Below are 21,884 nucleotides of genomic sequence, written 5' to 3'. Positions count from 1 at the left end.
TTCACTTCTTTCAATCTTTCCATGGTTGTCTTGAATTCAGAGATGATGGTGCATCTTGCACAGTCCTACACTATTTCTCTGATATACAGATCCTTGAATCGGTTTATGAAATTCTTCCACATATGCATGATACAGTTTCTGACATGTGCATTAGGCATTACCTCTTTCAGTGCAGGTAGCAGGCCCTAATAACAATGAATGCATTAATCCAACTTTACAAACATATTTAATCCACCGAATGACTGACACAACAAACAAGGATTGACAAAAATGGAACTAACCTTCTGTTGGTCTGACATAAAATTCCAACCGTGGTTGCTCACATCACCAATATTCTCTTGCAATTGTGTTAGGAACCGCTTCCATGATTCTATGTTTTCAGATCTTGCAACTGCGTATGCAACCACGTAGAACTGGTTGTTAGCATCCTGTGCAATGGCCAAAAGTAGTTTCCCCCATGGTAGGTTTTAAGAAATGCTCCATCCAGGTGGATCAATGGTCTGCAGCCACTCTTGAATCCCTGCTTGGAGGCCTCGAAACAAACATACAACTTGTCAAACGTAGGGGGTGCTTGAGGTTGAGGAGTTAAGTCTAGCAATACAGAAGACCCAATATTACTTCTGTGTATCTCTAATAAGTAGTCTCTCAATTTTTCGTACTGTTCCCTTTCATTACCCATCATCCTCTCTCTTTCCTCCTTCACAGCTCTATACACCATCTTTCGATGTGCAGTAAGGTCAAAGTCTTCTCTCAGAAAATCAATAGCTTCATGGGTGGTCATATGCGGGTGTGTTGCCATCCTCTTCTCCACCTTTTTGCTGATCCAACGTTGATCAGCAGCATTGCTTCCAAGGTCCCTAGCACAAGTGTACTCATTTCTATAAGTCTTGACTTGGAAGCATTGTAATTGCCAATTGTAAGACAAGTGGGCAATCCAAGGACACTCTTAGTCCTTGCACCCAACCCTAACTCTTTCCTTGTCATTCTTGATCCAAACCAACTCTCTGCCTTCAACAATAAAGGTATCCTTTACAACCTCTTTGAACCTCTCAATTGTTGCAAATCTTATTCCAAGCTTAAATCTTCCCTCTCCGAAACTATATTGGTCATTGAACTCAGGCCAATAATGTTTGTTTCCCTCATCCTCCGAAGAAACGGGTGTATGTAGCTCCTCAGACTCATACTCCCATATAATATTATCATCATCCGTGTCTACATCACTGATATAGTCTACAAGTGCTGGCCTTGCTCTTCTAGTTCTGTTGGACTCCCTTGCAGGTCTAGATTTATTGGTCTCCCTTGAAGGCCTAGATCTATTGGGCTGTCCTACAGGCCCACCTATCTCGAACTCATGCGCAGGCCCATTCTTTCTTGCACCAGACCTTGTTCTCTGAGACACACGTCTCGCTTCTTTCTTGGGTTGCTTCTTGGGTTGAGGGGTTCTCTTAGAGGAACCAACCACTTGTTTCCTCTTTCCTTTGCCGGACATAGTCCCACTGACACTATCTTTCCCACTCTCGCTGTTACTTTCATTACCGGGAGGTGGAGGTGCATACAGCTCATCCTTTGCACTCTCGTAACTATCATGCTCTATTGATGACTAATCCATTTCATCCACTTCGACATGAATGGAATCTTCCTCTGCCTCATTGTTTTCCTCACCAGCACCATTTGCAAGCTCCGGGTCATCAATAGGATGATAAAAAAATATATAGAACTCATCGGTGTCTTTGTTTTTCATCTTTGCTTGGCGCATCTGGTTGATTCCTGCATCTCCCCTCAGTGCGTGCAGTCCTGCCTCTATATCATTGCTCTTTGGATCATACCAGTATGCCTCCTTGTATGCTTGATATCCCAATCCTTTGAACAATGTTATCAAATCACCGAAATTTACAAAATCCAAGTCCATCGAGGGGAACCTCTCAACTTTACCATGTAGGTAAACTAACTCACAAGTCGGGGGCCCTTGAAAAGTAGCCCCCGTGATGAAAAACAGGAACCACAAAAATATTGTCCATCTGCAACATTGTTCGACACAATGATTAGCACTACGCATTAGCCAATCAGCACCTACCTAAGCCATAAACCCCACACAACCCATCTTCCATGTCCCTCCCTAACAACATTACACCTAAACCCCAACCACGACATGCATATTAAATAACGTTTGAAAGCACAAACCCAATCAGTTTCGCAATAAGGGTACTTACTAGTATAGATAACACCGTTAACTCCACCAACGAAGCTTCACTGGTGCAACCTTACACGAAAACGAAAAAGGGGAGAAGATCAAACGTTGCATTTTTTGGAGGAAAAAGATCATACATATGTGTGTTAGGGCATTATGTAATTGTGTGTGATTCATATGGACTTCTTTGGAATTACGTTTAAACTCAAGGACTACAGTCAATGTTCTTAAACGTTGCCGTTTTAAGTCATAGGGACCTATTTGTCCAAGACTTTTTCCAAAACGGCCACACAATGCTTCCTCAACGGTATTGTCTTGACACATAAGAACATAACACGCCAACTAAGCGACACATCACCTGTCTCTATTACGTTTCGGAGAGCGTTTTGCACGGAAAGATCGATACGTCACGCGTTTTGAATAGTAAAGAACGTTTTTGTATTTTTAGATCTTTAAGAACGAATTTGTCCACGAAATAAAAATTTAGGACTAATTTATCCTTTTTCCTAAAAATTATGACCAAATAACAATGTTCTCCTCTTCATCTAAATTAGTAAAATCATGATACGATTTCTCAACATATAATTTGTTAAAATAGGGATCTTCACCCATGAATATGCTACCTATCCAATTCTGCATCAATATGATTTCATTAGTGTTTCTTCAAAGCATGAGCATGAACTCTGATGTGAAAAAGCAAGATTGCTTGCTGATTTTCAGAACATATATCAAAATAGGATTTAGTAAACAAGTGTAGCCAAAATCAAATGCCTCAAAAGTTGAAAAATGATACTGTTTACTACTTACTAGCATTATTGATGAACTTAAATCAAAACAATCCAATGCCTATAATGAATTTGAGCAGTTATGGCATGTGGAAGAATCATTAATACCGTATAAGCATGCAAAATATATAACAAGATATGTATTTAAAATTTTAATTTTAAGTTTTTTATTATATTATATTTTTTATTTATGTAGAATTGATTCTGTCGGTTCAATTAATAACTATTAAATCAGTAAATTAATGAATTGGTAATCTTGAAATAATTTTATTATATTAATAGAATGAAATTTAATTTTTTAGTTAGAAACAACTCTTATATAATTTTTTTTATAATTTTATTTTTAACAAAATTATTTTATTAAATATTTATCTATTATTAAAATATATGAATACAATTATTTTTAATATTTGACGTATTAAATTTATCTGTTTTTTTTTTAAAGTAAAATAAAAAATTTTATTATTTTTTTAAACATGATTTTTGAACTTTAATTTCTTAAATATGATTTTTTTTTTTTTTGCATTTGAGCAAGTTTGTCGGACAACAAGGATAGATCTACAAACAGTATATAGGAGTACACAAACAACAAACATGGTTTTTTCAAGAATTTTTTTAATTATAAATTAAAAAATACAAGGCATATTTAACAATAGCAATCATTATTATCATCTCTAAAAATATACGAATATACTAAAATAAGTCATATTTAACAAGAATTTTTTAATTAAAAATAAAAAAAACTATTTTGTATTTGAAGAATTAAAGTCGAAAAATCGTGTTTGAGGAAATAATAAAAATTTTTATTTTATTTTAGAAAAAAAAAACCTAAATTTATCTGGTGTGAAAATTAATTTAAAAAAAATTGAAATTCAAAATATTTGTTCCAAAACAAAGAAATATTTTTAGATAATTCTAATTCGGTTTCCAAGCAAGCTCTCTCTCATTCACAGCGCCTCCGTTCTCGATTCTCCATTTTCATCGCTCATCACTCATCACCTTTTTCTTCTCCCACACACTCAAATCTCACGCAATGTCCACCATTCACAACGCCTCATGCTCCTGCTCCGCCGTCCGCGATTAACTGCGCCTGGAGCTCCGCCGTCCGCGATTAACTGCGACTGGAGCTCCGCCGTTAACGATTCACTGCGCCTCAAGCTCAGTCGTCTCTCCGTCTCGAGCATCACCGCCTTCGTCTGGACAGCGTCGTGGCCAACCAGCCGTGTCTTCTCCGGGCTCTGTGGTTTCGCTGTCCTCTTCTCCAGCCGTCCCCTTCGTGTACCATTTTCTGCTTCTATATTCTTTATTTTTTCTTGTTGTCCATGTAAGCTCTGATAATAGTTCTTCACTGTTGAAATTTGTTTCTTGAGGCGGTTATTAATTTATATTTTTTTGTCCTTTGTTTAATTTAATTTCAGTGTCTTTAAAGTTAAAAGCAGAAAATTTTGAAAGGTCAACAATGTTATGAATGACTATGTTATGTTTTAATTGAGACTATGTTATGTTCTATGTCATTGGATTTATGATTTTATTGAGACTTTTTACGTTAGATTTATGTTTTCATTGAGGCTTATTTTATTGTTGATGGATGGAATTGTTATGTATGCTGGATAGTTGATGAGATTGTATAAATTTATGTTTTCCTTCATGAGGTGCAGTATTGGAAGATTGGAACACTTTGTTTGCATGTGCTTATAAATTTCTTACTTAAACATATTCAGTAGCATTATATTATATATTACAGATAACATTTCTCTGCTGCGTTGTGATGTAGTTATTGCCATTTAGGCTGTGCTTGTTCTTTTTTTTTTTTTTTCGTTTCTTTTTCTTTCCTTTTGTTTTCAGACACCCAAAAAATATATTACAACATATTCAGATTGATTTAGTTTCCCATACTTAAAAGTCACTCATTTTATTTTTTTGTTAATTCGATCACCATAACAAATTAATAATAGTATTTTTTATTGTTTCAGGTATTTCATGTTGAAAAATTGCCAAGAAAGGATTTTGTATCAAATTGCCAATGAGAGGAATCATTGGAGTAAGGCTTCAAACCCCCACCATCTCTAATGCCACTAGGAACACTCTAGCACATTTTTCCACCTCTTCTAGTTTTGGTGGTGGCAGCGGCAGCAGTAGTGGTCGAGGTCGTGGAGGCTCTGGTTTGGGAGGACCATTTGGATTCAATGAGAGCTCTCCAGGAAAGCCCAATTCTGGTGATCCTAAATCTGAAGCACCAGAGTTGCCTTCTCCCCCATCTCTGGTTTCTGGTCGCGGACACGGTCGTGGTAGGCCAGCCCCTCCGTCAGGCATGCCTTCTTTCTCGTCATTCATGTCCTCCATAAAACAGCCATCTGCTGGTCGTGGTCGTGGTGGTCCGTTACCATCCCATACCCAACAAGATTCCCAGAAGCAACCTGATTCTGAGCCAAAGAAACCCGTTTTCTTCAAAAGAGAGGAAGATGATGATTATGTTGGTGTTGGTGCTGGTGTTGGTGCTGGTGCTTCTTCAGATGTTTTGCCACCAAAAGCACCAATTTTTAGCAGTAGTGATGGTGAGAGTGATCAAAAGAACCTTCCTGGAGGCATAGTAGGCGTGTTGTCTGGAAGTGGACGTGGGAAGCCCCAGCAGCAGCCTAATCAAAGGACTCAAGTTTCCCAAGAGAATAGGCATATCCGTGCTCAGCGAGCTCCAGGCAGTGGTGTTGGTGATCGTCGTGCTCCTGCTGCTGCTGCTGCACCATCTGATTCTGTGCCTAAGAGACAGCCAATGCAAAGTGTTGATGATGCAGTGAATGTTGCACGGAGGATTCTGTTGCAACGGGATAATGCAGATGTTGCTGGAAGAGGAAGAGGTGGCTTTGGTCGAGGCAGGGGTGGAGGTCGGGGGAGAGGAGGATTTAGAGTGAGTGACTTGGAGGAAAGGGGTGATCGGGATAAGGATGAAGAGGATTCCGCCTCAGAGATGTTTCTTGGAGATGATGCAGACGGCGAGAGGTTTGCCCAGCGGGTTGGGCCTGACATCATGAATCAATTGACTGCAGGTTTTGAGGAGATGGCTAATAGTGTTTTCCCCTCACCATTGGAGGATGAGTATTTGGAAGCATTTGACACCAATTGTGCTGTAAGTGGTTAGCCACCACTGTCATTCTGAATTTGTTGAGAAATGATCAAGAGTAGTTCAATGAATCAAGGTGAAACTTTCCAGCTTAGCTGGATTTATTGGAAGGTTATAAAGAAGTGGATTAAGTTAATTGAATTGTTATTAGGGAACTCGTTGGCCTTGATTCAGCTATCTCAGAAGAAATTAAGAACAGTGGCTTTCTTAGAGAAAAATTTTAAGCTAACCCTCTGTTCCATGTTTGGTCTGCATATTACAGTATTTGACTGTTCTCTGTTGTTTTATTTTTTATGGCAGATTGAATTTGAGCCAGAATATTTGATGGGTGAGTTTGATCAGAACCCAGATATTGATGAGAAAGAACCTATTCCACTTCGGGATGCACTCGAGAAGATGAAACCCTTCTTGATGGCATATGAAGGGATTCAAAGTCAAGAAGAGTGGGAGGTATGCTGTATTAGTAATCTTATCTATGATTGAGGGCTACTAGAAATGATGTAACGTGCCAAAGTTTTGAGTTTTGACAATTAGTTTGGTTTCCAAATTTCCAATAACTCACTTTTTTCCCCTTGATTAATATGTACATTTAGATAACTGCTGTATTACTTCTTTTCCTTTGAAGTAATTGTCTGCTTTATGTTTCTGTATTTATTCACACTTGTTTTTTGCTTCTCTGACATTTATATCCTACTAGGAAATAATGGAAGAGACAATGGCGAGAGTTCCTTTGCTGAAAAAGATCGTCGATCACTACAGTGGACCAGATAGGGTAACTGCAAAGAAGCAAAATGAAGAATTAGAAAGAGTTGCTAGCACTCTTCCTAAAAGTGCACCATCTTCGGTGAAGCAATTTACTAACCGTGCTGTCATCTCTCTACAGGTTTGGAAACTGTAACTACTGGATGGCAAGTTACTTTTGTTTTAGGCATTGAACTGTAGATCCTATTATGAGTTTGTCTCTTACGTTGGTAGTCTCATAAGTTCATATTATGGAATTCATCATAAGTATTTATAAAGAAAGTAATTAGCAAATAATAATAAATGGTTCTAATTGTAGATTTGCAGTACAACCAAAAACATTCTATTAGCTACAAATATAGTAGAAAAGCAATTCGATAGTATATCTTATCCAAAGTCGAATGCAGTAATGGAATCATTTCTCAGCATTTTTGTAGTGTACTGCAGAATGGTTCAAACAATGAGGGTTTTTTTTTTTTGTCACAATTTGAAGACTTCTAAGTCCTAAAGTATGAAGAGATGGTATACATGGTTGATATACAAAGACCAAAATACCATACTTTTCTGAAATGTAAAGTGGGAAAAAACAAGCCTTATCCCAATAAGTGGGGTTGGCAGCATGAATTAAATGACGTCATTGTGTCATGTCATTTGCCTGAAGTCTATTTGTATTTACATCTCTCTCAACCATCTTATTTAGAGCCATTATAGGTCATTTTTTAACCCTTAGGCCTTAGCCACTGATGTATTTATTATTTGATATAACCTCTTGTCCCGATACTTTACTGGTCTTATCCCAACATGTTAAAACCACATAATATGTTATCAAATCAGCTTTTCAACAATAGGCATCACACCAACTTTCTCACTCATGCCCTCAGACCAATAGAGACTCCCAAAAGATCTGTTTCTTGTTTTGTTACCACCACTTTTATCGCCTTAATCGTCTTTTACTTTTTCAGTTTTCTCTATTTTTGTATTCTGTCATAAAGAACAATCTTTGAAATATTTCCTTTTACATTCACCTTCTCTTACATACTTCTGTCCAACCATCGTGATTCTTTATATCTTGTTCCAGTACCTCGTTTCTCCGAAGGTTTCTTTTGCTACTTTTCTGATCACTTCAGCATGTTTGCCATCTCATCTTATTTTCCTTTTTCTTCTACCTGTTTTTGGAAATCTCTTTATTTCTCACCTTCTATTAGCCACACACCTAATCGTTGGGTTCCTTTATTGATGACTTCTTGTCACTTTTTGCTGGAGTCGAAGAGCACACTATTTTTTTGTTTTGTTTTTTGATACAGTAGGGTTACTGTGATTCTTCTTACCAGCATTTCAACAACATTGACAAAAAAAAATTGATTATTTTGCAGTTAGTCCAAGAAAAAATCGACTTACCCACTTTATATGTCAGAAGATGTTTGTCTCGGTTCTTAAAATAGGTGTTTCTTATAGGAAACGTGAAGGCTGAAAAAAAATCCTAAAATTATTTTGCCTTATGTGTTGATTATCTCAACCATTTACCTTGTGGATCCCTTCATATCTGCACTCATCCTCCCCCCACATGTCGATTTAAGTCTTCCAAGGAAATCTTGTCTACCAATGGTATGTTTTGAATTAGACCTTGTAGATCTTCCAAAAACTTTGCCTGTGTTGTTTTTCCAAACTGACTTGTGATACATGTGCACTAATCACATAAAAGGCCTCCCCCATTAATGATCATTTTAATTGCGATGATTTGATCACCCATCCGTTTAACCTCTTATCACATCAGTCTTCAAATGCTTATCAACAGTAATACCTATTCCATTTCTATTCTTCACAAGTTTATAGTATGTTGCTTTCGGGCAACAACCAAACCTTAGCGCAATTCCGTGTTTGATCTATATCATTGAGTTTCAACAAAGTTTTACGTAACCTCCTCTTTTATGTGGCTTTGGAACCTACTATGTCAGATACTGACATAAGCCGGAGTTTTTATTAAATGAAAAAAGGACAAGGAATAGAAGTTTTCCTTGGACTTTGAATGATATGTTAATGTTAATCCATACATGATTTTGCATGCTTTTGAATTATATATGTGCAGTATGTATATGACGTATGTCTTTGTTAATGTATAATAATACAAGACCGCAAATCATATGTATGCCTGTGGTGGGGAAATTACATAAATGATGAACCACCATATGTAGCATGCTTGATTCTCTTGCTTTCTATGTAGCATGTTTATGTTAATGTTTGGATTGGAACATGATGATGCAGAGCAATCCAGGATGGGGGTTCGACAAGAAATGCCATTTCATGGATAAACTAGTTTGGGAGGTATCTCAACATTACAAATGATGAGTTATAATTTGCTCTTTTCAATTTTAAACCTTTTACATTATAGATGTCAACTTTTGAGGTGTACAATGCTATGCGGATTAATCAACTTTTGCCTTAATTATCGTTAGTTTATAAGATCTCTCAACACTTGAAAGGAATGGAGAATATTAGACAACTTTGGCCTCGTTTCATTTTAGTTCTTTCTTTTCTTTTAAATAACTGTTACAATTCTTGTAATAATAATTCGATTGATATTTATTATAGCATGGTTGCGTGATGTTATTAGACGGATATTATATAATTTTTAATTTGTTTTAGACTATTAGATGAATATTAAATTTCTAGTATTGTAATCAGCAGCTCATGCATCATATAATTCTTCGTTTGGATAATGGATAAACTACTATGTAAGAGTTCAATGTAATTTGATACAAATTGATCTCGTTTCCAAGTAGGGCTGTATTAGTTCATTGTATTTAGATATAAAAGAGAGAGGAGTGCTAGGGGCAGTAACTTTTGTTATTTGTAATCATCAAGTAGTTATCAATGATGTTTTTAATGGTGTGAGATTTCATTCAATAGTATGAGATTACTCACTTTTTTTTTTTGCTGGTTACATACTGGCCAAAATTTAATAAAGTTGCTGGTTCTTAGATTTTTTTATTAATGAGCTATTTATCCATCAAAAGTTCAAGAAGGTTTCGTCAACTCTATGGGTACATATGGTGGTATAAAAGAATTTTTTTTTTGTTTTCATTTAGTTTCAATATATCAAATATGTCTTTGAACGTTTATATATTTCACTTTAGTTCTTTCTCTTTATAAAAAAGTTGTGTTTTACGAATACCTGTTAATGATAATTGATATCAACTTGTCAAGGGAAGGCTTCGTGGATTTACATACTTGAAATGCTAATCTCTTCTTAATCTTTGTTTTTATTAGGCATAAAAAAAATTCCTTACATGATGTATAAGGTTTAGTCATCAATTTAAGTGTGTTTCTCACCATGCATCATTTATGACATTGTATAACATTGATAACAATCGTCTCGCCGGTATAATTCGGTATATATGATGAATCTTGATAGGATCCATTCCCTCTAAAAGCATATTATTTAAAGTAGGGTTTAAATTAGTTGCGCTGTTAGGATTTCTAGTGTTCTATTAGGGTTTTTGATGCTCTAACTAGGGCTACTAAATTTCGAACTCTTTTTCAGCACCTACTGTTATCAACAATTTTTCTTTAGCCTCTCCTGGTCTTTAACTTAGTGACACCATGGAATCAGAGTAGGGGAATCTCATCATCATATTTTGGAGAATGAAGGGTTAATTTGTTTGTAGAAGGATATTTCTAAAAAAATGGATGCTTGTTCTAAAGAGTCTTATTGAAAGGTTATTTGCCGAAAACAAAATCCTTCTCACTTGGCACCTTAGACAATGTAGTACAGGTTATTTGGGGGAGACATGCTAGTTTAAGTGTTACTAACTTGAGGAATCACTAATTTAGAGATAAATATTGATTGATTTGGTCCTAAAAATTTGAAGTCAAAATCAAAATTGTCTTTAACCTTCCTTTTTATTTAAATTCAAAATAATCATCAACATTGCATTTCGAATTAAAATCGTCCTTTTAAAATTTCTAATGATGAGGACGAAGATCCTGAGGAGTGTATGAATGTGATTGAGGTTTCTTCTAACGACGATGGTTGATGCTTGGGAGTTGAGGATGTGACATCTGAGAGTTTTTTTGTGTTAGCCAAATTTTTGTATTTAATCTCTCACTTTTGATTAGGCTCACTGAGAGAGTAAGATATATATAGTTGACTAGGATAGTTTTGATTATTTATATAGTAACAACAAACAAAATGTGAAAGGTTGTACGCTAACTTTTAACCTATATATATATATATAATGTAAATAGTATGTATGATGTATGTTATCTCTATCTCTGATGTTTGTGTTATTTTATCGTACTTATTTAACTTTTTTTTTAAAAAAAGAGAAAGAAAGTTTTTCAAAAATTCGATTGCGCACTAATACAATTACAGACTTAGTGCTTATTTGGGCGTCATTATTTTAATGAAAAAAGATCTTTTTTATTTTTTAGCGTGTTTGACAAATTTTTAATAATAAAAGTAAAAGCACTAAAAAATAAGAAAAAAAATCTTTTTTCAAAAGTTGTAATTTACATCTTTTTTTAAAAGATCTTTTTTATTTAAAAAAAAAGATATTTTTCATATAATAAATAAAAAGGTACTTTTATATCGTTATACCTAAACATAATTGATAAATAAAAAATATCTTTTTGTTCGAGATATCCAAACATAAAATTATTTTTATTTTTTCATAAGATCTTTTAAAAAAAGAAAACTTGAAAAAAGATTTTTTCTTAAAAACTCACCCAAACAAATTTTTAATAATAAATATTTAGTTAATTTTTAGAAAAATAAATTTGTGACACTTAACTTTCGGTGATCATAACGAAAATTAGATCATTACCATTAACCGCCCCACGCTTTTGGACTTGGGCTCCATTATCTATCTACTTAATATACTAAAATTGCGTTTTCCCCTAACTACTAAAGGTGACGTGTCGATCTTTCATGCCTCCGTTTTCCCTCCAAAATGAATAAAAAATTTTTTCTATTCTAAATTATTTTATTGTAATTATATTATAATTAATACTAAATGAATAATATATAATTATATTAATTTAGCAACATATCTTCATTATAATTATATCAAATCAATATTTAATACACTATTAAACTACTTATCAATTATCAATTAAAAATACTTTAAATAATTTTAATGATAATAATAATATCAATAATAGTAATAATAATAATAAAAAATCTTTGTTACCCGATTCACGTATATCAAATAATTTTTCTAATTTATTTTATAAAAAATATCTTTAATATAATTATATTGTAATTAATATTTAATGAATAATATATAATTATACTAATTTAGAAACATATCTTCATTATAATTGTATCAAATCAAAATTTAATGCATTATTAAAAAATACCTTAATAATAGGTAATTTACATATTTATTTTTGTTTTACTAAAATCTATATATAGTGTTTTCCTGTGGTACATGAATCTAAATTTGAGAATCAATTCATAATTTTATATTTAGTGTTTTTTTTTTACTACTTCATAGAATAAGAATGTATTCTTCATTTTTTATTGAAGTTGATCCTTTTAAGGTACAATTTATAATTTTTTATAATATTTTTCATATACTCATTCTATTATATTATTCTTTTGATAATTTTTTATTTGTTGTTACTCTAAGTTATTCTTATCGTCTAATGTTCCAGTTTGATTGTCTTTTGCCACAATCATTTACAATGCATCACATCCATGAAATACCTCATCGAGTTGTCTTCACTGATTCGGGTTCCAACTACATGGATGTAAGCATTCAAAGAAAAGGCAATAGTCTCTACTTTACCGAATGATGGTTGGATCTACTCACCTATTATGACCAACCCAATGGAATGTGGTTAAAGTTAGATTTTCTAGGAGGAACTCGATTTTTGATTGAGGAATTGCATCCATAGAACTTTATAGGGCAAGTTCAAGTTCCATCTCCTCCATGCTTTTTACGTTTGCCCGAAAATCTTCGAAGTGGAGCACATAATGAAATTGAATTTCCTCAGTTTCAGTTCAGTTTTGCTAAATTTGTGACATTCAGATATGCATTTTTAACGATTGGTAATATATTTAAATTTTCTTAGTTTAAGCTGTTCATTATTAGAATAACTTTTTAACATATTTTGATTTTTTTCAGAAATTACCATCTTTCTTTTGCATGCATGCATGCAATGCCATTGAGGGGAATAAGAGTTAGTTTGGTTTCTCGGTGTGGCAATTCTATACCTTGCCGCATTGCATGGATAGCGGATAATGAAGCTTATCTAACAAGAGGATGGTATGATTTTGCACGAATTCTAAATATTGAAACTTACGATGTTATTTCAGTTGGTTGTTGTTACAAGAATGATTCTATACTATAGGTGACTAAGGACTAGAATAGGTTCAATATTGTTTAGGTAATTTGGTTTTACTATTAGTATTTGATTAAATTATAATTATAGAATTTTAAATTATTGCCTCAATTTATATATTACCATTATTTTTTGTGGATGTGCTATTTTTAAATAATTTAATAAAATGAAGTAGTGTCAGATATTATTAAGTTTATTTTTATTATTTATTTCTTTATTTGTATTTTCATTATATTTGACAAAAAAATAAACCTACACCTATATTAAATCGTTGACCTAAAGATAATTTATTTGCCAATAGAAACATATTTTATTTATAATTGGAATAAAATTTATTTGCCAATAATCGGTGGATAAAATTGAAATTACACCCGTGTCATATAATTATAATTGATTAATTGGTATAAAATGAAATTATACTCGTGCCATGAATAATAATCTAAATAATTATATCTTAACAAACTATAATTTAAAATAATTTATAAAAAATTATGTTAACAAAAATAATTATTTAATAATTAATTTAAAAATCAATGCAAAAAATAATTATTAATAATAGTATTATTAACTAGGTAAATAATATAATTTCAAATTATTACTTGAAATATAAATAATATATGAAAATCTATTGAGTAAATCAATGATTTTGTACCTTAATTAATTTGACAATTATTACTCAATTAACCAGTTAATTGAATTAGTAATAACAATTTCCAATTTCAAGTTTTGTATATTAAGTAGTTATTAAAAACTGGGTAATAACGATTTACACGGAAAAATCATTGATAAATTCAATTAACCATATAGAAGATAATATACTAACAGTTTTAGTATATTATTTATGGCAAGCGAAATTATTTCCTCAGATTTTCTATTAAAATTGAAATTAGTAATAGTTTAAAAAAAGGTTTATTAATAAAATTACTAATAGTCACATTTTTATACACAGGATATATGTTTTCTATATATTATTTAAAAAATATAATGAATAATGAATGAGTATGTTATTTCTTCGACTAGCTAATTAATGCAAAATCGAGTACCTTTTTTATTCGATTGAGGTCATATTCTGTTTGGTGAAAGTTTCAATCACCTTAATTAAATTCTGTCTTTGTGCCTTAACTTATACAGGTAGTAATATGTTACATATTATTTGGTATATCTAAGTAGTTATTTTCCATAGCGAGAATGTAAAAAATCATATTAAGGTTTATTGCCAAATAATTAGTGGATGAATAATAGTAGATTATATTATTTTGAGAAAGTATTTTCATTATAATTATATCAAATCAATATTTAATTATGATAAAATATGTTAATTATAATTATATCATAGAATTATAATAATTACAATATTTATGTTATATATTTTAATCATTTATGTACGTAAATAATTAGAAATCAATCAAATCAAATTATCACGGTAAATAATATGTTGTATATTATTACGAAAAATAATCCGTAGATAAAATTGAAATTACACCCGTGTCATATAATTATAATTGATTAATTGGTATAAAATGAAATTATACCCGTGTCATGAGTAATAATCTAAATAATTATATCTTAACAAAATATAATTTGAAATAATTTATAAACAATTATCTTAACAAAAATAATTATTTAATAATTGATTTAAAAATCAATGCAAAAAATAATTTTTAATAACAGTATTATTAACTGGGTAAATAATATAATTTCAAATTATTACTTGAAATATAAATAATATATGAAAATCAATTGAGTAAATCAATGATTTTGCATCTTAATAATTTGACAATTATTACTCAATTAACCAGTTAATTGAATTAGTAATAACAATTTTCAATTTCAAATTTTGTATATTAAGTAATTATTAAAAACTGGGTAATAACGATTTACACGGAAAAATCATTGATAAATTCAATTAACCATAAAGAAGATAATATACTAACAATTTTTGTATATTATTTATGGCAATGGAAATTATTTCCTCAAATTAAATTTTATATAATTATAGTAAGTCTCTATAATTAAAACAATACAAAACTGCTTCATATATAACAATAATATTATATATATTTATATATCTCTTTTCTTTATCTCTTTTTTTTAAATATTGGCATATAATTAATGTAAAAAATATATACTATTAAACTATTTTATTATTCATATATATGAATTTATATAATAACCCGTATAATTTATACGTATGGCATAATACATGTGTCAAAAAAAGATTTCATAATTTTTAAAAACCACTATTTTGTTACATGAAATTGAAATTAAATAATTTCTATTTATATAATTTTTTTCTATTAATATCAAGTATCTCCATTAAAAATTCATATCGTTTGTAATTAGTATATATATATATAAATCGTAATAGTCAATTGTTTCAATTATTTTTCATCTACAAAATTCGTACCTTATTCGTATTTCTTTTTCTCTTTATTATTTTTCATACTAAATGACTACAAGTATGATTCTATCAACAGTATTACCTGTAGTAGATTATGTAATGAAAAGATTTGGAAAATAAAGGCAAAGATTATAAGGTTATGGAAAGTTCCATCCAAATTTGACAAGAGTAAGACAGCTTATCTAAAAATGGTTCTCATGGATGATAAGGTAGGTTGATTATTCCACATGATTTCTTCAAGTGATGCTAGGTCCAGTTTATATATATTTACTGTTCACATTTTAACTTTATTTCGTGAGTAAACTCTTGGAGGAATCAACCACAATGCGATTTAATAGAGTTGTAAGTGCTAATAGTCTTCGTTTTTAATTTGTTTTACAGTGTGATAAAATCCATTGTTCAGTGAAGAATTATTTGGCAAAGATGTTTGAGAATGATCTGATCGAGGGGAAAGTTTATGTCTTTTCAAATTTTCTGATTGAGGAATCAAGCGGAATTTATCTTCCGACTACACATGTGTGTAGAATAACCTTTAAGAAGGAGTCACGTATAGTAAATACGATCGATGATCGTAACATTCTTGACAATCATTTCAATTTTCTCGATCATGCTGATATATTGAGGCAAACAAATGAAAAAGCTAACTTATTTGGTGCGTAGTTAATTTGTATTATTATTATTATTATTATTATTATTATTATTATTATTATTATTATTATTATTATTATTATGTTGTTTCATTTATTTATCTTTAATTTTATGCTTTTAATTCGTCTTTTTTTTTTAATTAGATGTTATTGGATTCTAATCCGGAAAAGGAGAACTTATAAAATCATATTGAGTATTACTAGATTATTTATGGTCATATTGAGTATATATGCCTGATTTATTGAAAAAAGTAGATTAAATAACTATTTTATAGTTAATACAATTAACACTATATTAAGAAAAGAAAAACAACGCATACAAGTTATTCTTTTATTAATTAAATTATTATAATTAAAATGAAATTCAACATAACAACTTAAAATTATAATTTCAATCTTATTACATGCATGGTGATTATATATTGGAACAAGAGAGCCTCAAAGACGCATACATATCAATAAAATTGTTTTATTACCAGATTATTATTTTTTTAAAAATATATTTTTATTTATTTGGTCTTATAAAAACAATTTCAATTTTATATTTTGTTCGTTTCAATCAATACGACACATTTTGCGTAGTAACCTTTTGTGTTTCATTGGTCTTATATTGTCCTTACAAAATAAAAAATGGTCAATTTTTTTTAAAGATTATTCATTTTTTAAATTAATTTTTAAAAGATTTTTTTAATTCAATTTATTTTTTAAAAATTTTAAATTAATTATGTTAGTACTTCTATAATTTTCGTTACTAATAACATCAATATTTACTAATTTAGCACATTAAATTATATTACACTGATTATAGTCTACTTAATAATTCTAATTAACTGTTAATATGATAAATTTATATAAATAAATTAAATTAATTTTAAATTATGAGAGATTTTGAAATATTAAATTTTTTTAGTTTAAAATTAATTTAATTTAATTTTATAAATTTATCATATTAATAACCAATTAAAATTATTAAATATATATTATGATGTTACTTAACATACTATTTATTTATATTTTTTAATGATTAGTTTAAAAAATAAATAATATTTTAATGACAAATTTTTTACTTAAATTAGAAAAGGTAATGTAAATTTTTGGTCTTTGATATCTGAGTCAATATGACTTTTTAAGTTTTCAAAATCACAAAACTATTAACGAGGTACTATTATGAATGCCATGCTAAATTGCTAATGCTATAATAACTAGTGGACATTGTATCTTTTTAATTGTGGTCAATATCATATTTGAAATTGGTTTAGGTAATTAATCTCCATCAATGGTGAATATTATATTTTTTAAAATTAAAAAAATCTTATATTATTAACGGATGTGAGAGAAAAATTTGACCTAGGACTAATAAAAGTCGCATTTTCCAAATGTGGGATACTTATTAATATACAATTTTAAAGTGTTACGGATTTTAATATACAATTAATATACAATTTTAATGTGGGATACTTATTAATATACAATTGTAAAAATAAGTAACAAAACTATATTATTTATTTTATTTGTAGTATAAATTATAGGTAAACAAGATAAATAATGAGTCAACAAAAAAAAAAAGATAAGTAATGAAATGCACAATGTAATTAACCTAAAAACTTAGACGCCCATATTATTAATGGGTAACTATTCTTATCACAACAGTATATTATTTATTGAGATTTAAAATAATTTTAGTTATTTTAATAGAAGATAATAGTCATATTATTTTATAAAATAATAACTATTCCCTAGTCACCAGAAAATAAATAAATAACTTGTCGTTCCAATTTCCAATTCATACAATCATACTTGTGTGTATTCACACGTTTACACTCTTCAATCCTCAAACTTCACATCTCTTCTCTACTATTTATATCACACATCTTTCAATTCTATTGTAATTACCACAATACACTTTTTATCATTCTCACCATTCTCCCCATCTAAGTATTTCGATTTGTACGTCCAATGACTTATACTATGTATTTCCAAGTTCTCTTTTTCCATTACTTTATTGTTATTCTCTTCACAGCTGCAACCGCCACGTTCTTGTCACTGCCGCCTGTTGAAGTGACTGACAGGGGCGGAGAGTGGCAGCTCCTACAGAAAAGCATTGGCATTGTGGCTATGCACATACAGCTTCTCCACAACGACCATGTCGTAATCTTCGACCGCACCAACTTTGGATTATCCAATCTCTCATTACCCAACGCCAGATGCCGTAGAAATCCGCGAGAGATGGTCGTTAAAAACGACTGCACGGCACACTCAATCGAATACGATGTCGCTGCCAACAGCTACCGCGCCCTATTTGTGGAAACCGACACGTGGTGCTCCTCGGGTGCGGTGATGCCGGACGGCACATTGGTCCAAACCGGCGGTTACAATGACGGCGAGTGTGTCGTCAGGACCTTCACCCCGTGCCCTAACTGCGACTGGCGGGAACATGAAAACGGACTATTAGTTAGACGATGGTACGCAACCAATCACATCTTGCCAGATGGACGGCAGATAATAATCGGAGGTACAAGTCAATTCAACTATGAATTCTATCCCAAGAAAGATGCCACGGATAGTAACACATACACCTTACCCTTCCTCCAACAAACAAATGATCCAGGTGCTGAGAACAACTTGTACCCTTTCGTCTTCCTCAACGTTGACGGTAACCTTTTCATCTTTGCAAACAACCGCGCTATTCTATTCAATTACCAGAAATCCACTATCGAAAGAACCTACCCTACCATTCCTGGTGGAGAGCCGAGAAACTATCCTAGCACCGGCTCCGCCGTGTTGCTCCCTCTCAGGAACTTGAGTAAGCCGAATGTGGAGGCTGAGGTCTTGGTCTGCGGCGGAGCCCCCAAAGGTTCTTTCGAGCAAGCTAAAACAGGAAAGTTCATTCCAGCATTGAACACCTGTGGAAGGATCACGATAACAGACTCGAACCCGAAGTGGGAGATGGAAACCATGCCGAGTGGAAGGGCCATGAACGACATGGTGATTCTCCCAAACGGCAACGTTTTGCTCATCAACGGTATAGCTCTTGGAACTGCCGGGTGGGAGTTCGGCCGCGAACCGGTTCTCAATCCGTTTCTTTACAAGACTTATGGCCGGGCCGGTTCGAGGTTCGAGGTACAGAATCCATCAAACATTCCTAGGGTTTATCACTCCACCGCGATTTTGCTTCGCGATGGTAGAGTCTTGGTGGCTGGAAGCAACCCTCACGCGGGTTACAGTTTCAACAATGTGACCTTCCCAACGGAGTTGAGATTGGAAGCTTATTCTCCTACTTATTTGGATCCCCGCTTTGAAGATGTTCGTCCCAAAATCATAGCTCCTACTCTTCAGTCCCAAACAAAGGTTAAGTACGGTCAGAAGCTAACGTTGCGGTTTGGGGTCACAGCGGCATTGGTTCGGAATTCGGTGGCGGTTACAATGGTTGCGCCACCTTTTAACACTCACTCATTCTCCATGAACCAGAGGTTGTTGGTGTTGGATCCAAGTGACGTTAGAGATGTTGGGAAATTGAGTTACGAAGTTGATGTGACCATGCCCGGTTCAGCCGTTCTTGCACCACCCGGTTTCTATTTATTATTCGTGGTCCACCAAGAAGTCCCAAGCCATGGTATTTGGGTTCAGATACTGTGATTATAATTCCAACTGTTTCTATTCACACTTACTATTTCAGTGTGATATGCTGTCCTTATTATTATTTTATTTTATTGAAAAATAAATTATTATGATTTTCCAATGAAGAAATTCATAAGTGAAGTAATAAATTTGAATGAAGTGGTTTATTTATTTACTTATTCGGTATAGACGCATGAAACGAAATTGTTTGATGGTTTTTTATTTTTTATTTTTTGAATATTTTTATGAAAAATTATATATGCATTATTTTTTTAAATTTTTAATTTTAGACACTATTTTTGTATAAAAAGTGACTGTTGTATAAAAGGTAAGAAAGGATAAAATTTTATAAAATAAAAAAAAAAAAAAGGCACATACAAAAAATAATGCAACAATCATTTTTCTATATTATAAGAAAACTTAACTTAGATTCTTTGTAAAAACTAAAATAATGTAAAATAATATATTATTTTGTATTCAACATAGATGACATAAAGAAGAGAACTTATATTTTTCTTTCTCTTTTGTTTTTATCTCAGTCGTGTAACAAGTTCTGAACAAGTTCGTACAAGCTTAGAAATTGAGGTGATGACGTACAAAGTTTAAGAAAAAACTAAAGAGAGAATATTTACCAAAGTTAAATTATTATTATTTTCTTCTAGTTTCTGACTTTTGATTATTATTGATTAAGGTTATAAGGTGAGATAAAAATTCTATTAATTATTATATATTGGTATATTGGAATTAAGCCCATCATCTAATTATGTCGGTCTCTTTGTATACCTAATAAGAGGGATTTTCTGGATGCATGCATGGAAGAGGAGGAGGAAGACAACTTTTTCAGGGATATATCTTTTGATTGATCGAATAACTCAAATTTATTATGCGAATTCTACAATATTGAACTAAACTGGAATATTTACCTCTAGATCTGTTTTAAACCGCCTGAAATAGGATTGTTTAAGGCGAAGAAAAAAATTAGTACATAATTTTTTCATTTTAAAAGAATTTTAGAGAAATGTTAGTAATTAATATTAGTCAATATTTAGTCAACATATACTTTATTTTTATAGTATTATGATTTAAAATTTAAAATATTAATTAAAAATAATAAATTTTATTAATTACGTAATATTGCTAATAATTTTACTGAATGCAAGAAATTTTTTTTTTTAAAGATGGACTTATGAAAATTTTCTTCAAAATTAAAGATAAAATTTGCGTGAAAAACGAAAATAAAAAATAACAAAAAAGGCAACGGCCTTTATTCATTATGGCCATTTAATATTTTACATAGAAAGGTGCAATATGCATGATTGCCATTTTTTTTTACAAGTACCAGACTACCAGGCCACCAACCATAACTAATTTAAGAATCAAGATGATTAACATATGGTTAATTCTACGGTGATTATAATTATATTAGTTACGATGATTATAAAGTTTTGATCATGAGATAATATATATTTAATTTGGTCTTGAAATTTGCATGCCACCCACAATTTAATTTTTAAGATTTTAATGGTCTTTATTTTTTAAATTTTAAAAACGTAATTTATGTTAGTTTTTGAAATAATTTTTGACGTATAGACATTAATAAAACGTTAATATGAACCGCTAGATGCCATGTTAAATTCTATAAAGTGAAGTCATTTTAGTTTTGACACTCAAATAGTTTAAAATAATATCATAAGTGATGTTTATTAAAACTTTTCATTCTAAAACAAGTAATACGACGTCGTCTTTGATCTATTTGAACGTCAAAATTCAAAATGACATAATTTTATAGGTTTCAGCTTCTATTATCGTTTGTCTGCCAAAAATTATCTTAGGAACTAATGTGGATCATGTTTGTAAAGTTTTGGGACTAAATTGATACTCATGTGTAAGTTTAAAGACTAAATTGACACTACAGAAAATTTGTCGAATTTACCAGCGGATTTACAAAAAAAATCCGTCGATAATATATTTATTGTCGAAATTACCGTCGAAATAAATCCAACAGTATAAACTTCGCTGGTAATTGGCGGATATTAATTTT

General features: G+C 31.3%; 1 protein-coding gene and 1 pseudogene across 1 annotated transcript; both read left to right on the top strand.

The window, feature by feature from the left end:
* The first annotated feature begins 3,856 nt into the window (after window positions 1–3,856).
* On the top strand, window positions 3,857–9,546 carry LOC107626287 (uncharacterized). Its single transcript, XM_016329143.3, has 5 exons — window positions 3,857–4,251; window positions 4,947–6,097; window positions 6,392–6,541; window positions 6,789–6,974; window positions 9,095–9,546. Exons 2-5 carry the CDS (start codon window positions 4,997–4,999, stop codon window positions 9,173–9,175), a joined length of 1,518 nt encoding a protein of 505 aa, XP_016184629.1. The 5' UTR covers window positions 3,857–4,251; window positions 4,947–4,996; the 3' UTR covers window positions 9,176–9,546.
* An 8,635-nt stretch (window positions 9,547–18,181) lies between these two features.
* Window positions 18,182–19,861, top strand: LOC148575826 (aldehyde oxidase GLOX pseudogene; annotated as a pseudogene).
* Window positions 19,862–21,884: the final 2,023 nt, after the last annotated feature.

This window comes from Arachis ipaensis, chromosome B1 (assembly GCF_059453495.1).
Source record: "Arachis ipaensis isolate K30076 ecotype BB chromosome B1, ASM5945349v1, whole genome shotgun sequence".
NCBI classification, from domain to species: Eukaryota; Viridiplantae; Streptophyta; class Magnoliopsida; order Fabales; family Fabaceae; genus Arachis; species Arachis ipaensis.
Note: the sequence above shows the minus strand (reverse complement) of the source record. Positions and strands in the feature narration are given on the sequence as shown.